This window comes from Phaethon aethereus (genome assembly GCF_964289735.1).
Source record: "Phaethon aethereus genome assembly, chromosome: 4".
Classification (NCBI taxonomy): Eukaryota; Metazoa; Chordata; class Aves; order Phaethontiformes; family Phaethontidae; genus Phaethon; species Phaethon aethereus.
Genome location: NC_138578.1, coordinates 80,870,815 through 80,893,743, shown reverse-complemented (window position 1 = coordinate 80,893,743; position 22,929 = coordinate 80,870,815). Strand labels below are relative to the sequence as shown.

The following is a 22,929-nucleotide window of genomic DNA, read 5'->3' as shown; positions in this document are numbered from 1 at the left end:
CACTTTATACTAGAGAGGTAATATGCATCATAGCACTACTTTAAGATGAGATACTTCCTACCCATTTCACACTTTAGAAATAATTACTTAACACAGTTCAGCCCATTTTATTCACAGTACCTTTTTCTCAGTGATTTACTTAGTAGTTTTGAAGTGAAAAGCATCATGCGGTGTGGAAAGTCGCAGAGCTTCTCCTGCTGGCCTTTGGTTTATTTTTTAAAATTTCTTTAGGTGTTTGATCATCATGGAATTGACTCACCCTTAACGCTGATTGCCATACTAAAGAAAACTTCGCTAAAATATAGTCTATTAGAAACAGAACGGGGCTGGGAATTGGAAGTAGAGTCTAGTTCCCATAGACTGTAGATTCAATGGCTATCTTGCTGGTGTACATCATGACCACGTGTAACGTGCAGAATCTCTACAATTGTTTCTGTTTTATTTAAATAATTGATTTTCATAGGAAACATTTATCCAATTGTAATTTTATAGATAATGCCAATGAAATTATAGGGTGTTGCATGTAAGTAATAAATAGGAAGTGTGGGATGCTACATTGTATTGCTACAGAAATTGCTCTTGAAGTCACTGCAGAGAGAGATTAGTGAATTATTAGAATAGTACTATTTAAAATAGCTGATATCCTTATATATTAAAAGTCGGTTTAATTTTGGAACATCAAAGTTTAAGTTATTTAGGAGGGAAAGAAGAAAACCAGGTGTAGAGGTCAGTAGGCGTTTTTACCACTTGCAATTAGTTTCTAGATGTATCTGTCATCAAAAAGTGTTCTAAACAGCTGCAGATGTCTGTGGATAACTTTTGATAGTGCATGATTTACACCGAGACTTGCCAACTACCACGTTTGTCTTGGTACAGACTATGCCCTGTACCCCAGTAAAAAATCTGCAGTGAATAACTCAGTACAACCTCAGATCGGTAGTTCAGCTCCAAAGCCAATGCTAATTGATAACGCAGACATACCCAGCATAATTTAAGAATTTAGATTCCACAGACTTTCAACCCTTTTGAAAACATATGCGCTTGTCTCATTGGATGAATTCTCAAAGCTTCTAAATAACTTAGAAGGATATAAATAACTTTGGAGCTGACAAACCAAATCCAAGCACATTTTAATGTTCTTTGGACGGCTAGTCTTCCTTTGGCAACTTTGAAGGCTCGTTCATTTTAATTTATGAACATCAGAATGAAGGTGGTGCCAATTAGCATCGGTTTCAAAGTTATTTCAGGTCTTGCACTGGAACCACAGGTTTCAGTCTGCTGTGATTTCGTTTAACATTCTTTAAAATTTTTTACACTTCATTTCCTACAAGAAGCCTTCGTGGCAATCTACCAAAAAACCTCTCTTGCTTTTAACCCCTTTTGCAATATTTTGGGGATTTTACTTGTGCCAGAAGATGAAGGTGTGTCGAGGAAATTTGAAAAATAGGATAAGCTTTATCTTTTATTTTAAAAGCCTAGGCAGAATGTAAATTGTACAGTGGTTTTGCGCGTTGCATATTCGTATAGGCAACATTTCCCTCAGCTATGAGGTGGGCTCCAGTGACACTTACCTTAACAGTTTCCATGCCATCATTATCAACGTAGCAGAGTTAACTTGTCATATTGCACATTCATAGTAATAACTCTTTTTGGAGGCATTTATGTGCATGTGCAGAGCTGTTCATTGAACTACTCTGTGGACCAGGCAGGGATGGTGAAATTAATTACTGTCTCATGAATATAGACGAAAAAGGGCCAAATCCAATTAAAGTCTATGAGTTTGGAATTACAACATGAACATTTTAAGTGATCTTTTTGCCAGAGGGGTACGAGGACCTGGGCGTTGTGACTATCGAAAAAAGTGAAGTCACCTCAATCCAGGAGATAACTGTGCTCAGTATAGTCCGAGCCCCCGTGCCTTCTGGATCTTAAAAAGCAAGTTAGGCCTGGAAGGAGAAGGCTTTTTCCAGCTCCTGAAGACACGTATTGATAATTATTTTTTTTGAAAAGGCTAACTGAGCTTCCTTGGTGTCTAAATCACATAGAGGTTATTCTGCCTCCTGTATTTTTTGGGTAACAGTTGAGTATCACCCAGGAAATGAGAGGCCTTGCTCTGATTCCCTGTTGTGGGGGATTCACAAATCCTTATCTCACTTGTACCTCCAGACCGGGTGTATATTTTTCCCTATTCCTCTGAAACTGAGCTGTGTCGCAGCTTGGGATGAAAGGCTCAGAGGGACTGCAGGCACCACAGCCACCCCAGCGTATCCCACCTGAGGACTCCAGGCAAGGCTTTAGGGACAGATTTGTATTTTTTTGTCTTTTGGAATCCACCAGTCTTGTATTCCTGCCTTCAGGGGGAGGAGGAGTCTCTCCCTTTCCCTGCTCCCATTTCATCCATTTAAGCCATCTGTTTGGTGGTTCCAAGAATACAGCTTATATTCAGTGGAAATTTGGAGTGTCCATGAAAAGTGAATGTTCCAGTCATTCGATGGAAATAATGGCAAAACTCCTGCTGACTTGAGAGGGAGCACAGAGAGGCTTTGTAAATGCACCAGTTATCGTTTCAGCAAAGGTCTTTATCTTTAAGCATTTAAGTTTTTTCTAAGAACAGAACAAAAGTCAAAAAATAATCTGATATCTACAAGAGATATAAGGACTCTAATCAGTTTATAGATTCAAAGCATTATTTTATGCCTAATTAATTTGTAATAGCATTTACAAAGGGTGGTGGTTTGGTTTTTTTTTTAAAAGACTGTTGATGAAAATGTCACAGAGTTACTTTCAACTGGCTTTTGCTTCAGATATCCCACATGGACGTTCTGTTATTTTGTGCTGGCTTTTACATTAATGGCCTGTAATTGAGTTTCACTTCCTCTGATTAAACTGACAGGTAATTTGAATGGGTATCACTTAGCACATTGATCTGAGGAGGTGACAGGAGCAGACCGTGGCTTTGCCCTGTAAAACTAGGAGCTGGTTCTTTGCTCTTGCATTCGTCCGAATGTCTGGCTGGAGTTTAAATAGTTCTTTTATTTTTATTTTGGTTTGCGTTTTGTTTTTAATTCATCACTAACGCCTCATGGGTGTGGTGTCCTACAAAGGAACACGTGGACACAAAAAGCTAGTAGTAAAAGTGACCAGTTAATTACCGTAACGAGGATCGAGTTATTTTCTTTCCCAGGCTTTCCTCTATCTCCATTCATTCAAAGCGATAGCTGAAGTTACAGTTTGTGTCCAATTAAACCTCTCGCGCATTGTTTGTTTGCGGGTGGGGTTTTCACCGGGGATGTGCCATGCTGAAAAGCCTTGTCGCCCGACACACGTCACTGCCCTCAGAAAGCGTGACGCGTGCGCCAACCTGCTGTTGTGTAGGCTGCACAGCGCGCTGCCGAGCAGGGTGTCGGGGCTGGAAAGTGGCAGTGGTTTCGCTGCCTGCAAGAAACCTCAACCAAAATCACTTCAAATATTGTTTCAGTGCAGACTGTAATTGAGAGTGCTCAACAGGTTGCAGGATAAAGAGAAAACAAAAAAAACAAACAAAAAACCCCACCTTGGTGGTCTGAAAGGCACTGGCAAGGTAAAGGGAAAGAAAGCAGCAATGAATTTGAAAAAGCATTTAATTCTCTAACTACAAGTACTGAGGTAGCATTGACTTTCAGCTGCATACATTGATGAACACATTTTTGATAGGAAATAAACAAAACCTCATTTCATTGTGGATCATCCAAGGAATATAATGCAATTGAAAAGAAAGAATGCAGATGCAGTACTTGATACATACCTCATAAAGAGACCTGTCAGATAGTGACTGATGCGACCAACTAGTTGACATCCTATTTTTCAGTGATATTTGGTAATCAAAGCACTATAAGATCAATCAAGACGATTCTGTGCAACCTACAGACATCCAGATTTGGGGGTTTTGAACTCTTAGGCTACGTGATACCTGCCTTTATGCCATTAACAACAATTCTGCATCTAAATAGAATGGCATAGTTGGAACATTAATATGTTCATTAGAAATCTTCATTTACTACCTGGAAACATTGTGAACTCTTAGATGTACTTCTAACAGTCACTTCGTCCATCAGATGTCTATTTGTTTAAAAAGCTCCTTTGCCGAAAAAAATGCATAAAGGCCCACAGTACAGAAGCCAACGTTATAGTCAAATATTGTCATCAAACGGAGCTTTTTTCTTAAATACATAAACAAACAAAAAGTCTGCTTGCAACCGAATAACATCATGTGGTTCTCGTATTCCTCCAAGAGGGAGACCTGAAAAATGCTAAAAGGATGTTTTCAAGGGAAGCTGAGATGTCTCAGGAAGTCCTGCATTTAATTCATTGAATAACACTCATCTTTGTAACTCATAATATAGCCGTTAATCTAAATCCAACTAGGAAGAGGTTGGCTACAAGTGCTTTTTAGTTAATGAAACATAAAACCGAGGCCAGTGATCATACCAGACATCAGTATCACTTCCATTAAGAGTTCTAATGGGTATGTCCACTAATCTATGGCAGAGGTGTAAGATTTACTCAATACATTTTCTGAGTTTAGATGCATGCGATATTGCTTGTTACATATTGTAAGATGTCCTGAACTTTTCTACCACTCCTCTTTTCTTTGCTGCCTGGTATTACTTAAACTTTTTAACAGATAACATTTTAATAGGAAATATGATAGAAGGCTTTATTGATAGCTATTTGCTCAGTAACCTCAATTATTATGCTTATAATAATAGAATAAACTTTTCTTAAGAGCTTGCATTAAAGTGGGTAAATTTTAACACTTTTTATTTACATAGTCCTTCACTATGGGCTTCCATATCTGAAGGAAAGAAAAAGAATGTGTACTATCTCTTTTTCCTCCAGGTATTTTAGATCAAGAGAAGCCATGGAGAAATGATTTAAAAGCAGATTGCAATTTACAACGGGAAAGAAGTTGGTGGTTAAATGAGGAGTTTGTAGTGGACCCTTTGCAAGTGAATGTCTGTGAAGGAATTGGAATAATTTCAAATTCTGGCGTAAACATTTCTGACCTTCTAGATGGAAGCATCTGCAAGATTTTATTTAAGTAATGGGTGGTGAAATTCTCAGCTGGTGTAAATTAGCGTGGCTACAGTGAAGCTAATGGTTTTATAACAGTTTACACCATCCACATTTCTGTCAGAAATTCTATTTTTTATATGTGTTTAAGTGTAACAGCATCAATTTTGTGTACTGACACCTTCTGAATGGAAATATGCAGTTTATTCTATTAAAACCCTTACGTTTTCCTCATTGTGTCTGCTGAGTAAGCATTGCAAAGGAAAAGATGCTCTTTAACGGACAGAAATATTCTGCAGATCAATATTCTAATACCTATTGTTACAAAGTCACCTCCCCCAGAGAGGAATGAGGGGAAGCTTCAGAGACATCACATCTCAAGGACACCAGGACAGAAACCTGGATCAGAAGCACACATGCATGCTAAGACTCGTGTCACCTGCATTTGCAGTGATATAGATCACATTAAACATGAATCGGAGAGATTTCTTGAGGATATATCAGCAAACCTGTCTCAGGTTGTCAATCTTGGCTCCTCCGACTGCATTTCCTTGTTTTCCCCTATTATTGGCAAACTTCAGTTTGAAATTAAGGCAATGCTGGCACATGTCTTTAGAGCTTAGATTAGACAAATCCAGCTTTAACTAGGGGGTTTTTTGTTGTTGTTTTCTTCATTAGGCTGCAACGTTCCTGGGACTAGCAACCGTCTGTCTCTTGCAATCACACCTACAATTACAAAAACAAGAAACAGCTTTTACACAGTGTTGTCCTAAGACCATTGGTAGTGATGACCAAAGTTTTAAAGTGTGTCTCTATGTGTTTGTACGTTAAGGTGTTTTGAAGGGAGAAAATGAGTGTGGAGAAACAAGCAAGGTTATCACAGAATCATAGAATCACAGAATACCAGGTTGAAGGGACCTCAAGGATGATCTGGCCCAACCTTTCTTGGAAGAAGCACAGTCTAGACAAGATGGCCCAGCTCCCTGTCCAGCTGAATCTTAAAAGTGTCCCATGCTGGGAAATCCACCACTTCCCTGGGGAGATTATTCCAAAGGCTGATTGTTCTCATTGTGAAAACGTTTCCTCTTGTGTCTAAATGGAATCTCCCCAGCAGTAACTTCTACCCGCTACCTCTCCTCTTTTCCGTGTGAGTCCTTGTAAAAAGGGAGTCTCCATCTTCTTTGTAGCCACCCTTTAAATACTGGAACATGGTGATAAGGTCTCCTCTAAGCTTTCTTTCCTCAAGGCTGAGCAAACTCCTTTCTCTCAGCCTTTCCTGACATGGCAGGCTTCCCAGTCCTTTGATCATCTTTGCGGCCCTTCTCTGGACCTTCTCCAGCCTGTCCACATCTTTTTTGCATACCAGGGACCAAAATTGAACACAGTATTCCAGCTGGGGCCTGACAAGCACTGATACAGTGAGGTCATGACTTCTTTCTCTCTGCTGGTGATGCCCTTGTTGATGCAACCCAGCATCCTGTTGGGTCGCTTTCCCGCAGCAGCAGCACAGCATACTGTTCACTCCTACTGAGCTTGTTGTCCGCCAGGGCCCCCAGGTCCCTTTCCACGGAGCTGCTCCCCAGCCAAGTAGATCCCAACCTGTGCTGCACTCCTGGATTATGTTTTCCCAGGTGCAAGACCTTACACTTGTCCTTGCTGAACTTCATATGGTTCTTGTTAGCCCAGTCTTCCAGCCTATCCATGTCTTCCTAGAGGGTGGCTCTCCCTTCCAAAGTATCTGCTTCCCCACTCAATCTGGTATTGTCAGCAAACTTCATCAGGCTACACTTGATCCCATCATCCAGATCACTTAAGAAGATATTAAACACTGTTTCACCCAATATCGGTCCCTGGGGGACCTGACTTGTGATAGATTGCCAGCTTGAAAAGTAGCTAAGATTGTTAAGATTCAATGCCAAATCTAAAATTTATGAGGTGGTTTCCTTTTAGACAGTGGGAAGAAAGTGAATTATTTACAGGACCTCAAAATATCACAACCTGGGATTACAGGAATGTCTTTTGGGGAAGCTTGTAAAAAAGATGCCCTTATGATGTGATTTTTTTTAAATCCTCTGGAAGACCAAAACATACATAATTTGTCCAAGATGCAGTCTCTAGCCTGATTCTTAGGAAGGCTGGACAATCTTTGTAGTTATTTAGAAGGGGGTTTATCTCATGTAACTTAGTTTAAGAATTAATCATCTAGTACCATAGGACCCCCTCCATTGTCAATGGAGAGAAGCAACCCCATGTGGTGATAGGTATCCCATATTAAAATAAATATGTAAGAAAGATGGGAGCTCTAAAAATGCCTGTCACTATATATTTTTGAATATAGAAGGTGATAAAATAAGTAGATTTGATTCAGTAGTTCTAGATGGTAAAATTAAATGAGATGGTCCTACCCTGAAAACTATCACTGCTTTCTCAAATGGCAGGGCGTGCTACATTATGATCTGAATTTAATTAAATGACACAACTCTTAAATGATGGCAGGATATTCTTGCCTTGGGGAAGCACTTCCAATAAATGCCCGGCTTTACCTCCCCTTCCAAAAAAAAAAAAAAAAAAAAAAAAAAGATGCAATGCAAATGTTTTACCTAATGAAAATCAATGACATTTGTGTGTTACATTTGCCTTGCACCTTAGGAAAGTCCCACCAGTTGCTTTTCCTGCATTTTGATACCTCAGTACGCTGTAAAATCCAGTCTTGGCTAGTAGCTAGAAGAGAGGGACTGCATCCTCACCAGATTGACCTTGGAAACTCTAGTTCAAAAATACACAGAAATACAGAAATATTCAATGTATATCTACAAATGAGAAACAGACCACCAACACCAACACATTGCTGCCTTCATTATCAAGAATGAAAAAGTTCTTCATTGTAGGCAACCTCTAATATCATTATAAATATACGTTCTTTAGGCAGTTCTTTTTTAGGGAAGCTTAGATGCCAGTACATGATTATGGGTAAATATCAATAGTAGCATCTGCCACTTGGGAACTAGTAAAATCAAGCCCTAACCCTTACTGGTCTTTCAAATCAAACTGCTGACATTGATAATATTTCTGAAAAATCTTGGCTATTGGCAAAAGAAAAAAAGTAGTTACAACAGTGAATTGTGCAAAACAAGAAAAGCAATAGCCACAAACCAACCAGAGTAAAACAATCCCCTTACACACAACTTCTCCCTTTTGTGAGAAGATATAAGAAGAAACCAGGCATGGCTGATATTAAATACACCAGTTAATTAGCCAATTCACCATTTGAAGGCATTGAAGGTGATGTGGACTGCATAAAAACATACATAAAATAAAAAAGAGAGTTTACTTCAACCATTTTCACATTCAGATTTCATGATCTCTTTATTTTGTTACATGCTTAGTTTTAATTGTCTACAGATCTAGATAAAACTTTCTTGGATCCAGGCTGAGCCCAAGATTTGCACACCTCAGGTACTGATATCCTGTCCAGTTCATGGTTGATTTATATTTAATTGACTTTATTTACTATCTGGGATAACAAAGATGTGACTTACCCACTTTTCTGCATAGTTGTGATTATTTATGCTACACTGGAACCAATTATACTCACTGTGATCTGGTCACAATTTTGTAAGGTAATTAAAAACTGCTGAAAGCAATTGTTTTATTTTAGGAGTTTCTTGTCCGTAACATACAATTATGTATGTATGTATACATATATGAGCCGGTTATTTAGTTAATAGCATTCTAGAACTGAGTGGTATTTATGGAGGTGCTGGGAGGATAGCTGGAATTCAGTGTTTTATTGCAAAGCAGCAAGATGATAGTATATGTACTGGGATCTTTCTGTCTTGTCCTTTCTCTGTGGTGACTGAACCTGTCTCCTTTGCAACTACATAAACAAAGGCCAAAAGAACTGAGTAGAAAAAGTATATCTAAGCAACCTTTTCCCCCCGATTTATGCAAAACTCTCTTTTTTTTTTTCCTTTCAAGAAACAAGAAGAATTATTAAGAGGAAAAGGGAAGAGATAAATTTTCATTCCACATGGGGTGATTCTCCAGCAAAACTAAAGATGAAAAACAGGTGATTGCAGAACCTCCAATGTAGTTACTTCAAATGAATGTTAAAAAAAAAAAAAAAGAATAAACATAAAATATGGATGAAATCACTGAGGGGAGTAGAACAGTAATTCACATGTAGTCCATGTTCCTAAGAGACTTCTCAGCTCATTTATTTATTTATTTATTTATTTATTCCAAGATGTCTTCTTCAGCTCATCCATAGAAGAACCGCACAGAGTTTCTAACATATGTTTTCCTGACCCATCTCCCTAGTGAATAGCTGGGATTTTCTACTCACTTCTGGCTGGGATATATAGTTTAGCCTTTTCCTGACCCAACATTAGTCTTCTTAACCTGTCAGTAGAAGACTATGTATTGGTACGTTTAAACCTACCTTTATGCTGAAAAGCACTGATGCAGCTTATGTCTGTTATTTAAAATGTTTTCCCTCTTAGTACTAAGGTTCTCTTCATCACTTTTAAAAGGGTTATTGAACATAAGTGTAGTTTTTAGAGTGATGTTGTTCAACATTTCAGATAAAATATTAGGACAGATATATTTTTGAGCAGCAATTTACGCCTTAATAAAACATTGTGATATTGAAGTTCTGAAGAAACTGTAAATAATGGAACTATGTACCTAGGGGAGGATGAAAATATAAAAGTGTATCAGGGTTTGGTAGCTTTTGGATCAATAGATAATCTTTCCACCTGTCACCTGGAGGCTAAATTACTTGATTAATGGCAGTGAGGATGTCTTGGACATGCAACATGTAATATGTTAGGAGATGGAACTCCCGTAGGTATTTTAGTTTATAGCTAAAGCAGCAGAGAAGACAGAGGAATGTGTGAAAATAGTGATCCCAAATTTTCTTACATAGTTTCAGGCTGTTATTAGTAGTAGTAGTAAATTGAAACACTGAGCTTCTAAATTATGCATTTTAAAGAAAAAGGACAATAGCTCTCTCTAACATCTCATTTAATTGTCATACACATTGGGGTTTTGTGTGTGACATTATGTTGTAGGTCTGCATTTGCTGCACTTTTTGCATTGGCATTCCATCCCCTTTTTTAATAGGTTACTATTGTCAGCCATGTTCGTCAGTTATTGATTATAATTTTTTAAAAATAATACGCTCAAAATAGTGGGTTTGCATCTCACACAACTGTAAGTAATCCTAATTTTCCATTATAAGGATGTTCATTACCATAATATCTAAACCCTCTTTTTAATAATAATTTTGGTATTAGAAATTTTATGTTTCATGTGCTGAAATTTCAGCTTTATGATTTCATATTGGTGGTATTTGGAATTATTCAAAACTAACACCACAGTTCCAGTCTGGAGCATCTTCTTCCAAGGTTGACTGTGTCTCATCCAACATGCACTATGTCTCTAGGCTGATTGGCTTGACCATTCATATCTTGATTCTCTGATATTCTCTAGGATTAGAAAAGAGTGTCCTATTAAGTACCTCATGCTGATCAAAAGAATTCTGTAATAAGCAAATCATGGGATATAAATGTCCTTAATAGATGTGAAAAATATTTCAGGAGGTTTTTATTTTACTCCAATGGTATAAGCTGTGAAAAGCTCATGAAAAGAAGAAAAGGAGGGAGAGGAAAAGGTCTCTTTTCAAAGGGAAAAACAGTGCTATATCTTTGCAGATCATTCTAGCAGATGCTGAAGTTTCTTACCATCCTTGAGTGCTTTTTGGTATTGTTATTATTTCCCTTCCTAACTAAATTAAGTTCCCTGCCTAAGTAAGTACTTACCTCAGTATTATGCAGTTTTAACTGTGAAGCTTTTTAGACTTTGCTTAATATAAGGAAGGCAATGATTGTATTCTGTGTTTATTTTATTGTTCAAGTAGTATTGTTAACAGAGGTTGCGACTGTAGGCGTTTTCTAGAGTAAAAGGACAGCACCTAGATTTCTTCCACTAACCAGACATGGATTTGTTGAAAAACAACTCAACTTCTCATGCCAGGTGGCAAATCAGTCTTAAAAATGCTTGAAAAATATATTCAGGGAGCTGGATCTTACGTTGCGTGATCTGGGAGGCAGACTGCAGCCTTCGGGTAGAAGTGCAGTGGAAGCCCCGTTCCTGACCACACAGGCAGCACAGCCCCTGGTCAGGAGCCCACGGAAATTAGCTCGTCCTGATCAACTGAGAATAAATCAGACAGGCGGGGAAAGGCTCTAAAGAAATTAGGATGGGAGTAACAGAGATTGAGAGAATAATTTGAAAAGATCTTGAGTACAAACAGTATGCAAATGCTGTTAGTGGACACTAGAAATCAGGAACCTGATAAATATATTCTACTGCAAACAAAGTTCTCCTTATTACACCATAAATAGACTCAACTCTGTCCACAGGAACTCTGAATACTAGTATTTTGGCATTCAAGGAACTCCGTGCATTTCTCCTCCTTATCCTTTTAATCCAATGCCAGCTTCAATTTTTACCTCCTTTTTATCCCACCTCCAAAGTCTCTCTTACCTTTGCAGGAAAAGATTAACAGTGAAATTCTATAAGGCTCAATACCAAGCTTTATGGTTTTTTTCGGAAACACAGGAAGCCACTGAATTCCTTCCTATCCCTGCTAGTAATGAAGGCCAAAAATTTATCACAGAGCAACAATAATATAAGAGTATTTAAGGACTTAAATAGATAAACTTTAATAAACTTACATTTTCGGCACAGAGCAGATGGTGTTTGACAGACCTGCCTGAAGCTATGTAACATCACATGCCATGCTATTTGTTTTTCAATAATGTGATTTACTAAACAAATTTCTCCTCCTTTGAAATCATACAGTGAAGAAGGGCTTTTGTATCCAGATTAAAAGGCAGTAACCATTTTATAACAGGTGAAGGACACTTAAAATTCCCGGGGAAGTAAAAGCTGTGTAGAACATGAGAAGTATCACTGTGACTTCATCCATATTCATGTGTTGATAAAATATTGCTTTTGAGAGAGCTCAACTGGTTCTCTGTCCACTTGGTCCGGTAGCCTGTTTTCCAGCACAGGCTGGCTCATGCCATTTAGCATCTCAGACAGCATGTAGTCATGATTCGGGCAATTACACAGAGCAGGGAGTTTTTTGGTAAGCAATATAGAACAGGCTTTTCTCTATTTTGGAAGGAGAAGAAGCCGGCCAGATGGATATTGACAGTTTGTGTTGTGTGGCCCAAGGGTCACAGAAGGGTTCCCAGTTGTCTTGTGTTTCATGATAGGATGTAACTTAAAGGCCACTGTTTATGTAATTTAAAACTAAACTAAAAAAGTTACAGGATAAATTTGAGGAGAGGCTTAGGAAAGGTGTTAGACGTAGGCTACCATGGGCCTACTCTCGGTGATAGTTTCCTCCTATGAGCAGTACAAAACACCCTGGTGTCCTGGTTTCAGTTGGGCTAGAGTTAATTTTCTTCTCAGAAGCCGGTGTGAGGCTGTGTTTTGGGTTTGGGATGAGAAACTGTTGATAAGGTGCTGATGTTTTGGGTTGTTGCTGAGCAGTCAAGGTCAGTCCAGCTTCTCGTGCTGGGCTGCCAGCGAGCAGGCTGGGGGTGCGCGGGGAGCTGGGGGGGACACGGCCGGGACAGCTGACCCAGGCTGGCCACAGGGATATTCCATACCATACAACGTCATGCCCAGTATATAAAGCTGAGGCGAAGAAGAAGGAAGGGGTGGGGGGACGTTCGGAGTGACGGCGTCTGTCTTCCCAAGTCACCGTTCCGCGTGATGCAGCCCGGCTGCCCTGGAGATGGCTGAACCCCCGCCTGCCCGTGGGGAGTGGGGAATGGATTCCTGGTTTTGCTCTGCTTGTGTACGCGGCTTTTGCTTTACCTATTAAACTGTCTTTATCTCAACCCATGAGTTTTCTCTTTTACTCTTCTGATTTTGTGCCCTGTCCCACCGTGGGGGAGTGAGCGAGCGGCTGCCTGGGGCTTAGTTGCTGGCTGGGGTGAAACTACAACACCTGGTTAGGAACCTAAATTACAAACTTTTAAGTCAATCTCAAAATTCCAACTTTATCCGATGACCATTTAGGAGCCTGTGCTCCTAAACAGCGCAGTTTATCGGATGTCTCATTTATTCAGTGTCGTTGTATCCCGCAGCTGACTGCCCTGGAAGAAGTCCCAAGTTGCTCTTCAGGACAATTTTCTGTCCCCCTAAATGGGTGCTGAGCATTAAGTGTTTGACCTTGCATGTTGGTGGTGAGCACAAAATATGTCTGCCCTGCATGAGATCAGTGAAAAAGAATTGTTAACTAGTTTTCTTTGAGAGCTGTAAAATACCATCCCCGTGTAGCCTTAAGTGTCATAGTGTTTGTTTGCTTTTTAATTATTCACATTGTGTTAATATTCACTACAATGTGCACAGTTTAGCAAATTATTCCCTGATTTTATAGGGGAAAAAAAGGATTTATTTGCCCCTGCAAAAAATGTCTTAAAACATTTTGTGTGGTTATGTGACTTTCTAAGCCAATGCACTAAAGCTAAAGCAATAAGAAGAGAGAGAAGAATTTAAACAATATCACAGAAATTGAATTATTTGACTGGGAAAGTAAAGCATCCCAGAACACTAATGTCACCAAGGATACTCGGTTCAGCTAGTACACAGTACACAGATGGAGTAATTGAAAATTTTCTTGGAATATAGCTTTGTAGTCTGAGAGAGTAGGAACCTGGCTGAGACTAGCTCATCTGGCAGTCCCCACTGGACCATTTCAACAGCTAAGAGAGGCTTCCTATACCAAACTTATCTGCCCAGGTCTGCCTTGTTTTTATTGTGGAAATTCAGCTTGAAAAACTATAGATTATGTGCACATATGACAGCTGCCGTCTTAGACAAAATACCAGGGACTGAATTCAGAACATCTACAAGTAAAAGCATGCGCTGAAATTGCTTAGGCTAAAGAGCCATAGTTCTTTAGCTGGGGACCAGAAGAACTCAATCAGATGATGAACGCAAGAAAATTGAGATAAAAATTCAGCGTGTTACACAGATGCCTCCTCTTGTGTCATAGCGAACACTTTCTCTCTATTTTCTGATGTCAATTTGTATGATTAACTCCAGAATTTGTAATGGTTTCTTTTTAAAAATCTAAGAGGTAAATTTATGTTTTATATTAAATTCTGGCGGTACTTGATATTTTTGTGTTTGAATTTCTACATAAGAAAAGGGGATGGGTTTTACAGATATCTAAATGATCATAAATATATTGGCCCTGTTTCATAATTAGAATTACAGACAATAATAGAAAGCAGGCGTTCCCTCGAATGAATGCTTAAAGCAGAAGACTGGAACACAGGCCACTTGCCAACGTGGCCATGTAGAGCTGATAACAGTGCTGTACGTTTGAGAGATCATTATTGAAAGGGGATGTTTAATCCCCATCCCTCCCTAAAAGTGACTTCTCAATAGTTCCCAGAAACATATGCTATTAAGCTCAGCTGGAAATAGAAAATTGCTCTTAATCATATGCAAGGAAGAATTCTAAATAGGAGTATTTGAAAACAACATTGGGAAAGAAAGAGTACTGCCAGAAAGAATGGAGGATCATTTTGATTCTTGATGAAAAGCTATCAAACAGAGTTCAGTGTGATAAGAGATGCAACAAATCTTTAGAGAAGCAGTTCTCTCTTAAGAGAAAGGTAATACAGCTGACAAAAATCACTTAATGTTTTTTGTACCATTGAACCTAAAACAATATATTTTTCCATTGGTTATGAGACACAAAAAGCTTTTTTCCCCCTTTTTAATCTTCATGAGGATTTTTGATTTGAGTCTTCCTGCAGGGAAGTGTTTTAAGTGGAATTCTTCTTTAGACTGCACCTAATGTCTGCCAATATGGTTCCTGTTACAGGCATAGGGACCATTTTCCTTCTGTCCTCAAGCTGTGTTGCTGCTTATTATCATGTTTAACATTCCCAGTGCCTGGCAGGATGGAGATTAGAAACCCTTAATATTCGTTTTATAGTGAAAGGGCTTGCCAGATTTTTTGGAGTATAGGCTATAATATATGCACATAATTTATTGGTGGAAAAGTTCTGAACTCTCCAGTGAGTCACCTTAATCTTTCTTCTTAACATTTTAGGATTGTTTTAAAATAATCTGCTATGCCCCCCACACGTAAACATGCTAAAAACATTACATTGGAAATAATAACTTGATGGAAGCAAACAAAAAGAGATGCAGAGATTTCCTTTGATGAATGTACTTTTTTGTTTGTTTGGGTTTTTTTAAGTGTATGTTTTCTGCAGTATTTTTGTCTAACTCCAAAATTTCATTTTTAACAGACTGGAAGGAAGGAGAAGGGGGACCCACTCAACATTGCTATTGACAAGATGACCAAGAAAACACGAGACCTTCGAAGACAGGTAATCTATGCTTTTTATAATCACAGAATCACAGAATCACAGAATCACTAGGTTGGAAAGGACCTTCAAGATCATCAAGTCCAACCATTAATCCAGCGCCACCATGTTCCCTAAACCATGTCCTGAAGCGCCACATCCACACGTTTTTTGAACACTTCCAGAGATGGCGACTCCACCACCTCCCTGGGCAGCCTGTTCCAATGCCTGACCACCCTCTCGGTGAAGAAATTTTTCCTAATATCCAATCTAAACCTCCCATGGTGCAACTTGAGGCCATTTCCTCTCGTCCTATCCGTAGTTAGTTGGGAGAAGAGAGCAACACCCACCTCACCACAACCCCCTTTCAGGTAGCTGTAGAGAGCAATAAGTCTCCCCTCAGCCTCCTCTTCTCCTGACTGAACAACCCCAGTTCCCTCAGCCGCTCCTCATAAGACTTGTGCTCCAGACCCCTCACCAGCTTTGTTGCCCTTCTCTGGACACACTCCGGCACCTCAACGTCCTTCTTGTAGTGAGGGGCCCAACACTGAACACAGGATTCAAGGTGCAGCCTCACCAGTGCTGAGTACAGGGGCACAATCCCTGCCCTGCTCCTGCTGGCCACCCTATTTCTGATACAGGCCAGGACGCTGTTGGCCTTCTTGGCCACCTGGGCACACTGCTGGCTCATGTTCAGCCGGCTGTCAACCAGCACCCCCAGGTCCTTTTCCGCTAGGCAGCTCTCCAGCCACTCCTCCCCAAGCCTGTAGCATTGCATGGGATTGTTGTGACCCAAGTGCAGGACCCAGCACTTGGCCTTGTTAAACCTCATACAGTTGAGCTCAGCCCGTTGATCCAGCCTGTCCAGATCCCTCTGCAGAGCCCTCCTGCCCTCCAGCAGATCGACACTCCCACCCAACTTGGTGTCATCTTCAAACTTACTGAGGGAGCACTCGATCCCCTCACCCAGATCATCAATAAAGATATTGAACTAAGATCGGCCCCAGAACCGAGCCCTGGGGAACACCGCTTGTGACTGGCCGCCAGCCGGATTTAATGCCATTCACCACAACTCTCTGGGCTCGGCCATCCAGCCAGTTCCTCACCCAGCGAAGAGTAAACCTGTCTAAGCCACAAGCCACCAATTTCTCCAGCAGAATGCTGTGGGAGATGCTGTCAAAGGCTTTACTAAAGTCCAGGTAGACAACTCAAGATGAACCACTCAAGATGAGAGCACTCTCAAGACGAACCGCTCCATGATCTTGCCCGGTACAGAGGTCAGGCTGATAGGCCTGTAGTTCCCAGGATCCTCCTTCCGGCCTTTCTTGTAGACGGGCGTCACATTGGCAAGCCTCCAGTCTTCTGGGACCTCCCCTGTTAACCAGGACTGCTGATAAATGATGGAGAGTGGCTTGGCAAGCTCCTCCGCCAGCTCTCTCAGTACTCTCGGGTGGATCCCATCCGGTCCCATAGACTTGTGGGTGTCCAGGTGTTTTAACATGTCCTTAACTGCTTCCTCCTGGATTATGGGCGGATTATTGTGCTCTCCATCCCCATCTTCCAGCTCAGGGGGCTGAATATCCTGCGGATACCTGGACTGGCTATTAAAGACTGAGGCAAGGAAGGAATTAAGTACCTCAGCCTTGTCCTCATCCTTGGAGACAATGTTCCCCGCCATATCCAGTAGGGGATGGAGATTCTCCTTGCCTCTCTTTTTGTTTTTAATGTATTTGTAGAAGCATTTTTTATTATCCTTTACAACCGTGGCCAGATTGAGCTCTAGCTGGGCTTTTGCCTTTCTAATTTTGTCCCTGCTTGACCTATCGAGATCCTTGTACTCTTCGTGAGTTGCCTGCCCCTTCTTCCAGAGATGATAAACTCTCCTCTTTTCCCTGAGTCCCAGCAAAATCTCCCTGTTCATCCAGGCTGGTCGCCTTCCCCGCCAGCTCTTCTTATGGCACATGGGGACTGCCTGCTCCTGTGCCTTTAAGATTTCCTTCTTGAAGACTGTCCAGCCTTCCTGGACCCCTTTGTCCTTCAGGACTATCTCCCAAGGGACTCTCGATATAATAATGCTTCTAAGGACGTCATTGCTTTTCAACTTCAGACTGGTTTTGCCACCTGTAGAGGAATAAGGAATCTGTGTCCTTATTCAGATGTGACAGTACATTACCCATGACATCATGCAAAGTTGTAGTATTTCCTGAGCCAAAAAAATAGGAGTCTGAAACATATTCCAAGTGTAACCCCCAATGGTCTTAATATGTGGGAGGGTAAGCAGGTTGGCCAGACCTTCACTGCCTTTGCAGCCCAGCAATGCCAGTCATAAAAACACTAGCATATGTGCTTATTTGTGTGTATTTGAATATTCATTGAAATAACAGGAACTATGAGCAGAATATGAAAAGTTTGTAAGAGCAGAATATTTTCAAGGAAAACTTCTAAGGCACCATATTAAATAAAGGTCCTATGAAGCTGTGGAGAAGGCTAAATAACAGGTTGCCCAGAGAGGTGGTAGATGCCCCATCCCTGGAAACATTCAAGATCAGGTTGAACGGGGCTCTGAGCAACCTGATCTAGTTGAAGATGTCCCTGCTCATGGCAGGGGAGTTGGACTGGATCACCTTTAAAGGTCCCTTCCAACCCAAACTATTCTATGATTCTATGAATAACTGTAAAGCATAGTTTAAACTATAAAGGTTGACATATTACGTGTATCATTGTGTTTGGTAATAAGACTGATAGATTAATTCAAGAAGGTTGAGATTGTAAAGATTAGAAAGGAGATTGGCAAACAAAAGAGAGGAAGCCTCTGTAGGTTTCTCTTTATATTTTTAAAGATAAGGCAGGAGGGATTGCTTCTTTTTACCTCTTATTTCTCCTTTTGAGATGATCCCAATTCTGCATTTTTTTAAAAAATAATAAAAAAAGAAAATTCTACCTGGCCAATCAAAGATTGCCTCTGTGATAATGATCTAAAATCCATAAATCTGCAAGACCAAATAAGGACTTAAATATGTCTTCAGACACCTATTTGCCACATGATAATTTCAGAAAGAGTGGTCCCTATAGGCATTTCAAAATCAGTGCTCTGCACTGCTAAAACTCAGCTCATTTCATCTCTGCCTTAACTCTCAGCAAACGTGTTTGACGATCATATTCTCAGAGCTTATTTCTACAAATAATAAAAATATTGCAATGGACTTAGAGACAATATGAATCATTGGCTCTCCTGTATAAAGCCTAGCATCACATCTGTTGCTCAGCTAATGACAGAAGAAAGATCTCTGCTGTTCTGACCTCCAAATTTGTGGGATCCTAGGTTCTGCAGTGGAGCTTGTACCATGTGTTGCCTCCCACCTCTGTTCTTATTGCTTGGAGGAAGTAGCAGACTAACACATGAGTTGCTGTTCTGTGTGAGGCTCTCAGCAGTTGCCTGAATTACTCATCTCTAAAGCCAAATTTACTCCAAAACGTGATATAAAAATGGCACCTTTATTAAGAAACTGTCTGCTTCTCGTGTATATTCAGCCCCATGGGTGTTGGATTCAATTTCAGAAAGGTTGAAACTCTGTATGTGGGTAAAGTGAAGCACATATATAATATTTTCTTGCTTGGAGATGAAGCTTTTAATATAATTTCTGTTATTTATGAAAGTTAATCATGTAGGTATAATGTTTATTAAATTGTGGCAGTTGCTAGTAAACTAATCAAGATAAGATCATAATAGTGCTAGGTCTCTGCTTGCAACAATATGTATTCTGACTATAAATCATTATCCTTTAGAACCATAATCAATGTTCCGCTTCATCACATGCGTAATCAACAGTATATGTGTGTGTCTACCCAGACCTACTTATATACCCCCTGCTAAATTTCAGGATATTGAGGATGTCACTGAGGGCTTAGTATAATGTCTGGGGAGAGGGGCTTGAAGATTAAGAACGACAGTTGAGACTGCAGAATTATACTATTAAAGTTTTTCTATTTTGGGCTAAACCATGGAAGAGACAACCAACTTTGAATACCACGATGCCTTTTGTTTTTAATGAATCACTTTTAAAGCAGCCTTGCTTGTCAGATTTATGAAGCTTAATGTTATCACCATAAAACTGGACAATCTACAAAATATGTTTTGGTAATGAGGAAGGTATATATATTTCATTTGATAGGTTGGACCTATCCCTTGCAAGGCTTCAGCAGTCAACCATCTGAGACTGATTTTTCTTTGTCTCCCCAGGTTACTTAGATCTTTATTTCTGAGATTTTATTTGATTATCTATAGAACACGCAGACATGTGAAATGATGGTGATTGGGATACACAGTGCTAAAATTCCATCTCTCAATTTACAGTCACATCAATATTTCCTATTCTGATGGAATTAAATCTTTTATACTCATCATTTAAACTTTCTTGGGCATTGGAAATCTATTATGGGGATCTAATTATATGTCTTAATATAAACTGCCAGTAAGAACATCAACTTAAGTCAGACTAAACAAGTTCTTGGAAGGAGATAAGTCCTACCAGCCCTTAGCTTACTGCTGCCATTTCTTACTTTATTTTGAACAATTGGGAAAAAGCAGAGAGTTCTGTTTCTGATAATAAGTTGTGCCAATTGGCAGGATTTGAGGTCTTTTTCCCCCCGATATGCAAGTCTGCCATTAAAAGAAAAAAAAAAAAAACAACAAACCACAAACCAAAACCTAAAAGATGAACAAAAGCATCTTTCCCTGTGTGGTACAGCAAGCTAGACCAGCAGCAGGGTGCTTGTTGCTGCCAGTTATTTTGTTTGGTTGGTTTACCTCCATAGGGAAAAGAAAATACTAACCCTGTAGTTTAAATACTACAGCTAGTCACAAAGCAGCGCGCACACAGGATTTCAAGCATTGCAGCTCTGCGGTGACATTGAAACAAAGATAAGCAGGAAGGACACACCAAAGAATTTGGCTGACACACAAACTGGATGCCTAGCAAGGACCACCACCCTCCAGAGATCATTTGGAGTCGTACGAGCGGGGCGGCAGCTGCTCTGCTGTCACCACCGCTGGTGTCCCACCTGCTCGTGCCGCTGCTGCCGTCGCCCCTTTGCCTTGAGTCCTCTTCCAGTTGATCGGTTGAGCTTGTTCAGTCTGTGTTAGCCAGGCAGTTTCCCTGCGAGGTGTAATAACCAAAACCATTCGTTTTCTCTTAAAGAGCAGATATCTGTACTGCTATTAATTTTAATGGAGCAGCCTGTCTGCAGTATTCTATACAGTAGATTGAAGTCAAATAATTCCTCGTTTTTGTCCATTCGAGCCAGACTAATACTGCGTATGCCTCCAAGTGGAAGGAATTGTAAAGAAATAGGAAGATTTTTTAGCAGTGATTCTCAGTTTATACTGGAAATAATGCTCTCATATAGCTGTTAAAGACAATACATCCACCTCCTGCAGACTTAGGTTTGTCATTACTAAAGCTAGTTAGAAATAATTTATGAAATAAATACTCAACAGAAAATTTTCGCTTTCTTTAAAATTGAAAAAATGAAATCTAATCTTGAAAGTTAAAAAAAAAGCCTGACAGTGATGAAAAGTAACATTTGGATTTTTTTTCAGTGGTTTCAAATTTTCATTTAAAAAGGTAGTAGTTTCTTTTAGCTTTGCATTGCAAATATAAATACATACATATAAACAAATACTGAAAAATAAAATATATTTTTAGAATTGTCAATAATGTTTTCCATTATTTTAAGGTGTTTTGATTATTTTTAAATTTCCAGTTTTCATTCCAAAGTAGAATAAAGCAAAAATTAAAAAGTACTTTATTTTCCTTAAAGTAGGATTTCTGGTTCTCCTTGCAGTTTTAGGCAACAAAACTTTATTATAAAATTTATTAATAGGAAATGTGAAGTGGAAAGTCCAGAAACAACTACAGTACCAGTTGCATTTTGAGAAATGTTTTGAATGTTAAACTGATGTCCTGGGCTTTTGTTTTAATGGAGTGGATGTCTAACAGAAGTTAATGCTATTGTTATGTATCTAAGTCTATGCGTGCAGTATCAAAAGGTATTTTTTGTCATCTTATTATTGTTCTGTGACCTTAGACTATGTGTTGTTGGGTGTAATCCAGTTCAACCTGTTGGGCAGGTACCACAAAAAGCAAAATAACATCAACATCCTATTGCTAGCTGCATGCAGTTAGTAGCTAGGATGGTGATTTTCAATATAGAAAGCTGTCATCATTTCTGGACTTGAAGTACCTGTGCTTGCTCCCATGATCTCTGGTTTTCATATTTCGTCTCATTTTCTCGCATCCATCCTTCACCTCTCTGCTACTACCTCTTCTGCTGTAGCTCACTTGTTACTCCAGGCTGGCCGGTGAAACGCAGGAAGATGTGCGGCTGGTTTTGGCACCTCCTCTGCCAGCTGGTACCCGCATGGTGGTCGGCCAGCTGGTACCTATGCTGGTAAGCTGGCCAGCCAGCTACTGACTTCACGTTACAGATTTCCCTCTATAGGACTCTAATGCAGGTCACTGTTCGCCTACCCAGACGATTCTGCATCAAACTTCAGTTATTCAGCATCCTCAAGACCTTTCCTGTCTGTCAGATGCTTTTAAAATTGACCAACAGATAAACATATATTTGAAAAAATAGACAGAATTACTGTAATGAGCTTCATTTCCTCAGAAAACCAGTCTAGAAGCAAAAGCCTTCATGGTCAAGACTATGGTCCTGTTCTGTTTTACTCTGTTATCTGCAACAACACTCCAAATTTTCAAAGGAATATTTAATTTTAGGGCCCCCTACTGTGCTACTTTGCTAGTAATATTGGTATTGTATAGCTATAGCATGGTATTATCCATAAATTAACCTTACAATATGATTTCTACAGCAACATGTAGCTTGTTTTCCCATATGATTTTCCAACAATGGGTTTCACATGTGGCTGTGGTTTGTCATTTAAAAGTTGATTTTTTAATTTCAGCTACTTTGTAGGCTCAAAGGTGAAAGATAGGCACTTCCATGATTTCTGTATTGGCTTGGAAGAGTTGTGTCCCTCTTTCTCATGAATATTGATAGAGGTTAGGATATTGATTGCTTCTTCTGCATCTGCTTTTTCCCAGCAGCCACTACTAGCACCCTAGGAATGGTGACACACTTTTAGGTACTCAGGATCAGGTTTAGCCATTTAAGCATAAACTAATATTAATAATGACTGTCCTATGGTGTCTTTCTATCAGCCACACACTCAAAGTTATTCAGTCACATACTTTGCAGTAGCATAAATTAATATTTTTATATATATCCAAGTCATGTTCGCCCTTTCTATACGTCTAAACAATTATTTATGTATAATGTAGTTAATACATCCTTTCACATGACCCTCATGTATTTTTGATTGCTCTTTTACACGATCCTTGTGTTAAGCTGTGTTCTCGCAAATACCTTTGTAAGACACTTGGTGGACTACAGACGTGGTATT

General features: G+C 39.7%; 1 protein-coding gene across 3 annotated transcripts in view; it reads left to right on the top strand.

The window, feature by feature from the left end:
• The window catches only part of CTNNA2 (catenin alpha 2), a gene marked incomplete at both ends in the record, with an annotated part of 469,340 nt that overhangs the window by 328,824 nt on the left and 117,587 nt on the right, over positions 1-22,929 (top strand). For all 3 annotated transcript variants that reach the window (XM_081998803.1, XM_081998802.1, XM_081998801.1), the window contains one exon: positions 15,405-15,485. In XM_081998803.1, the coding sequence (XP_081854929.1) occupies positions 15,405-15,485 (81 nt within the window). The remainder of the gene's footprint in view (positions 1-15,404; positions 15,486-22,929) is intronic.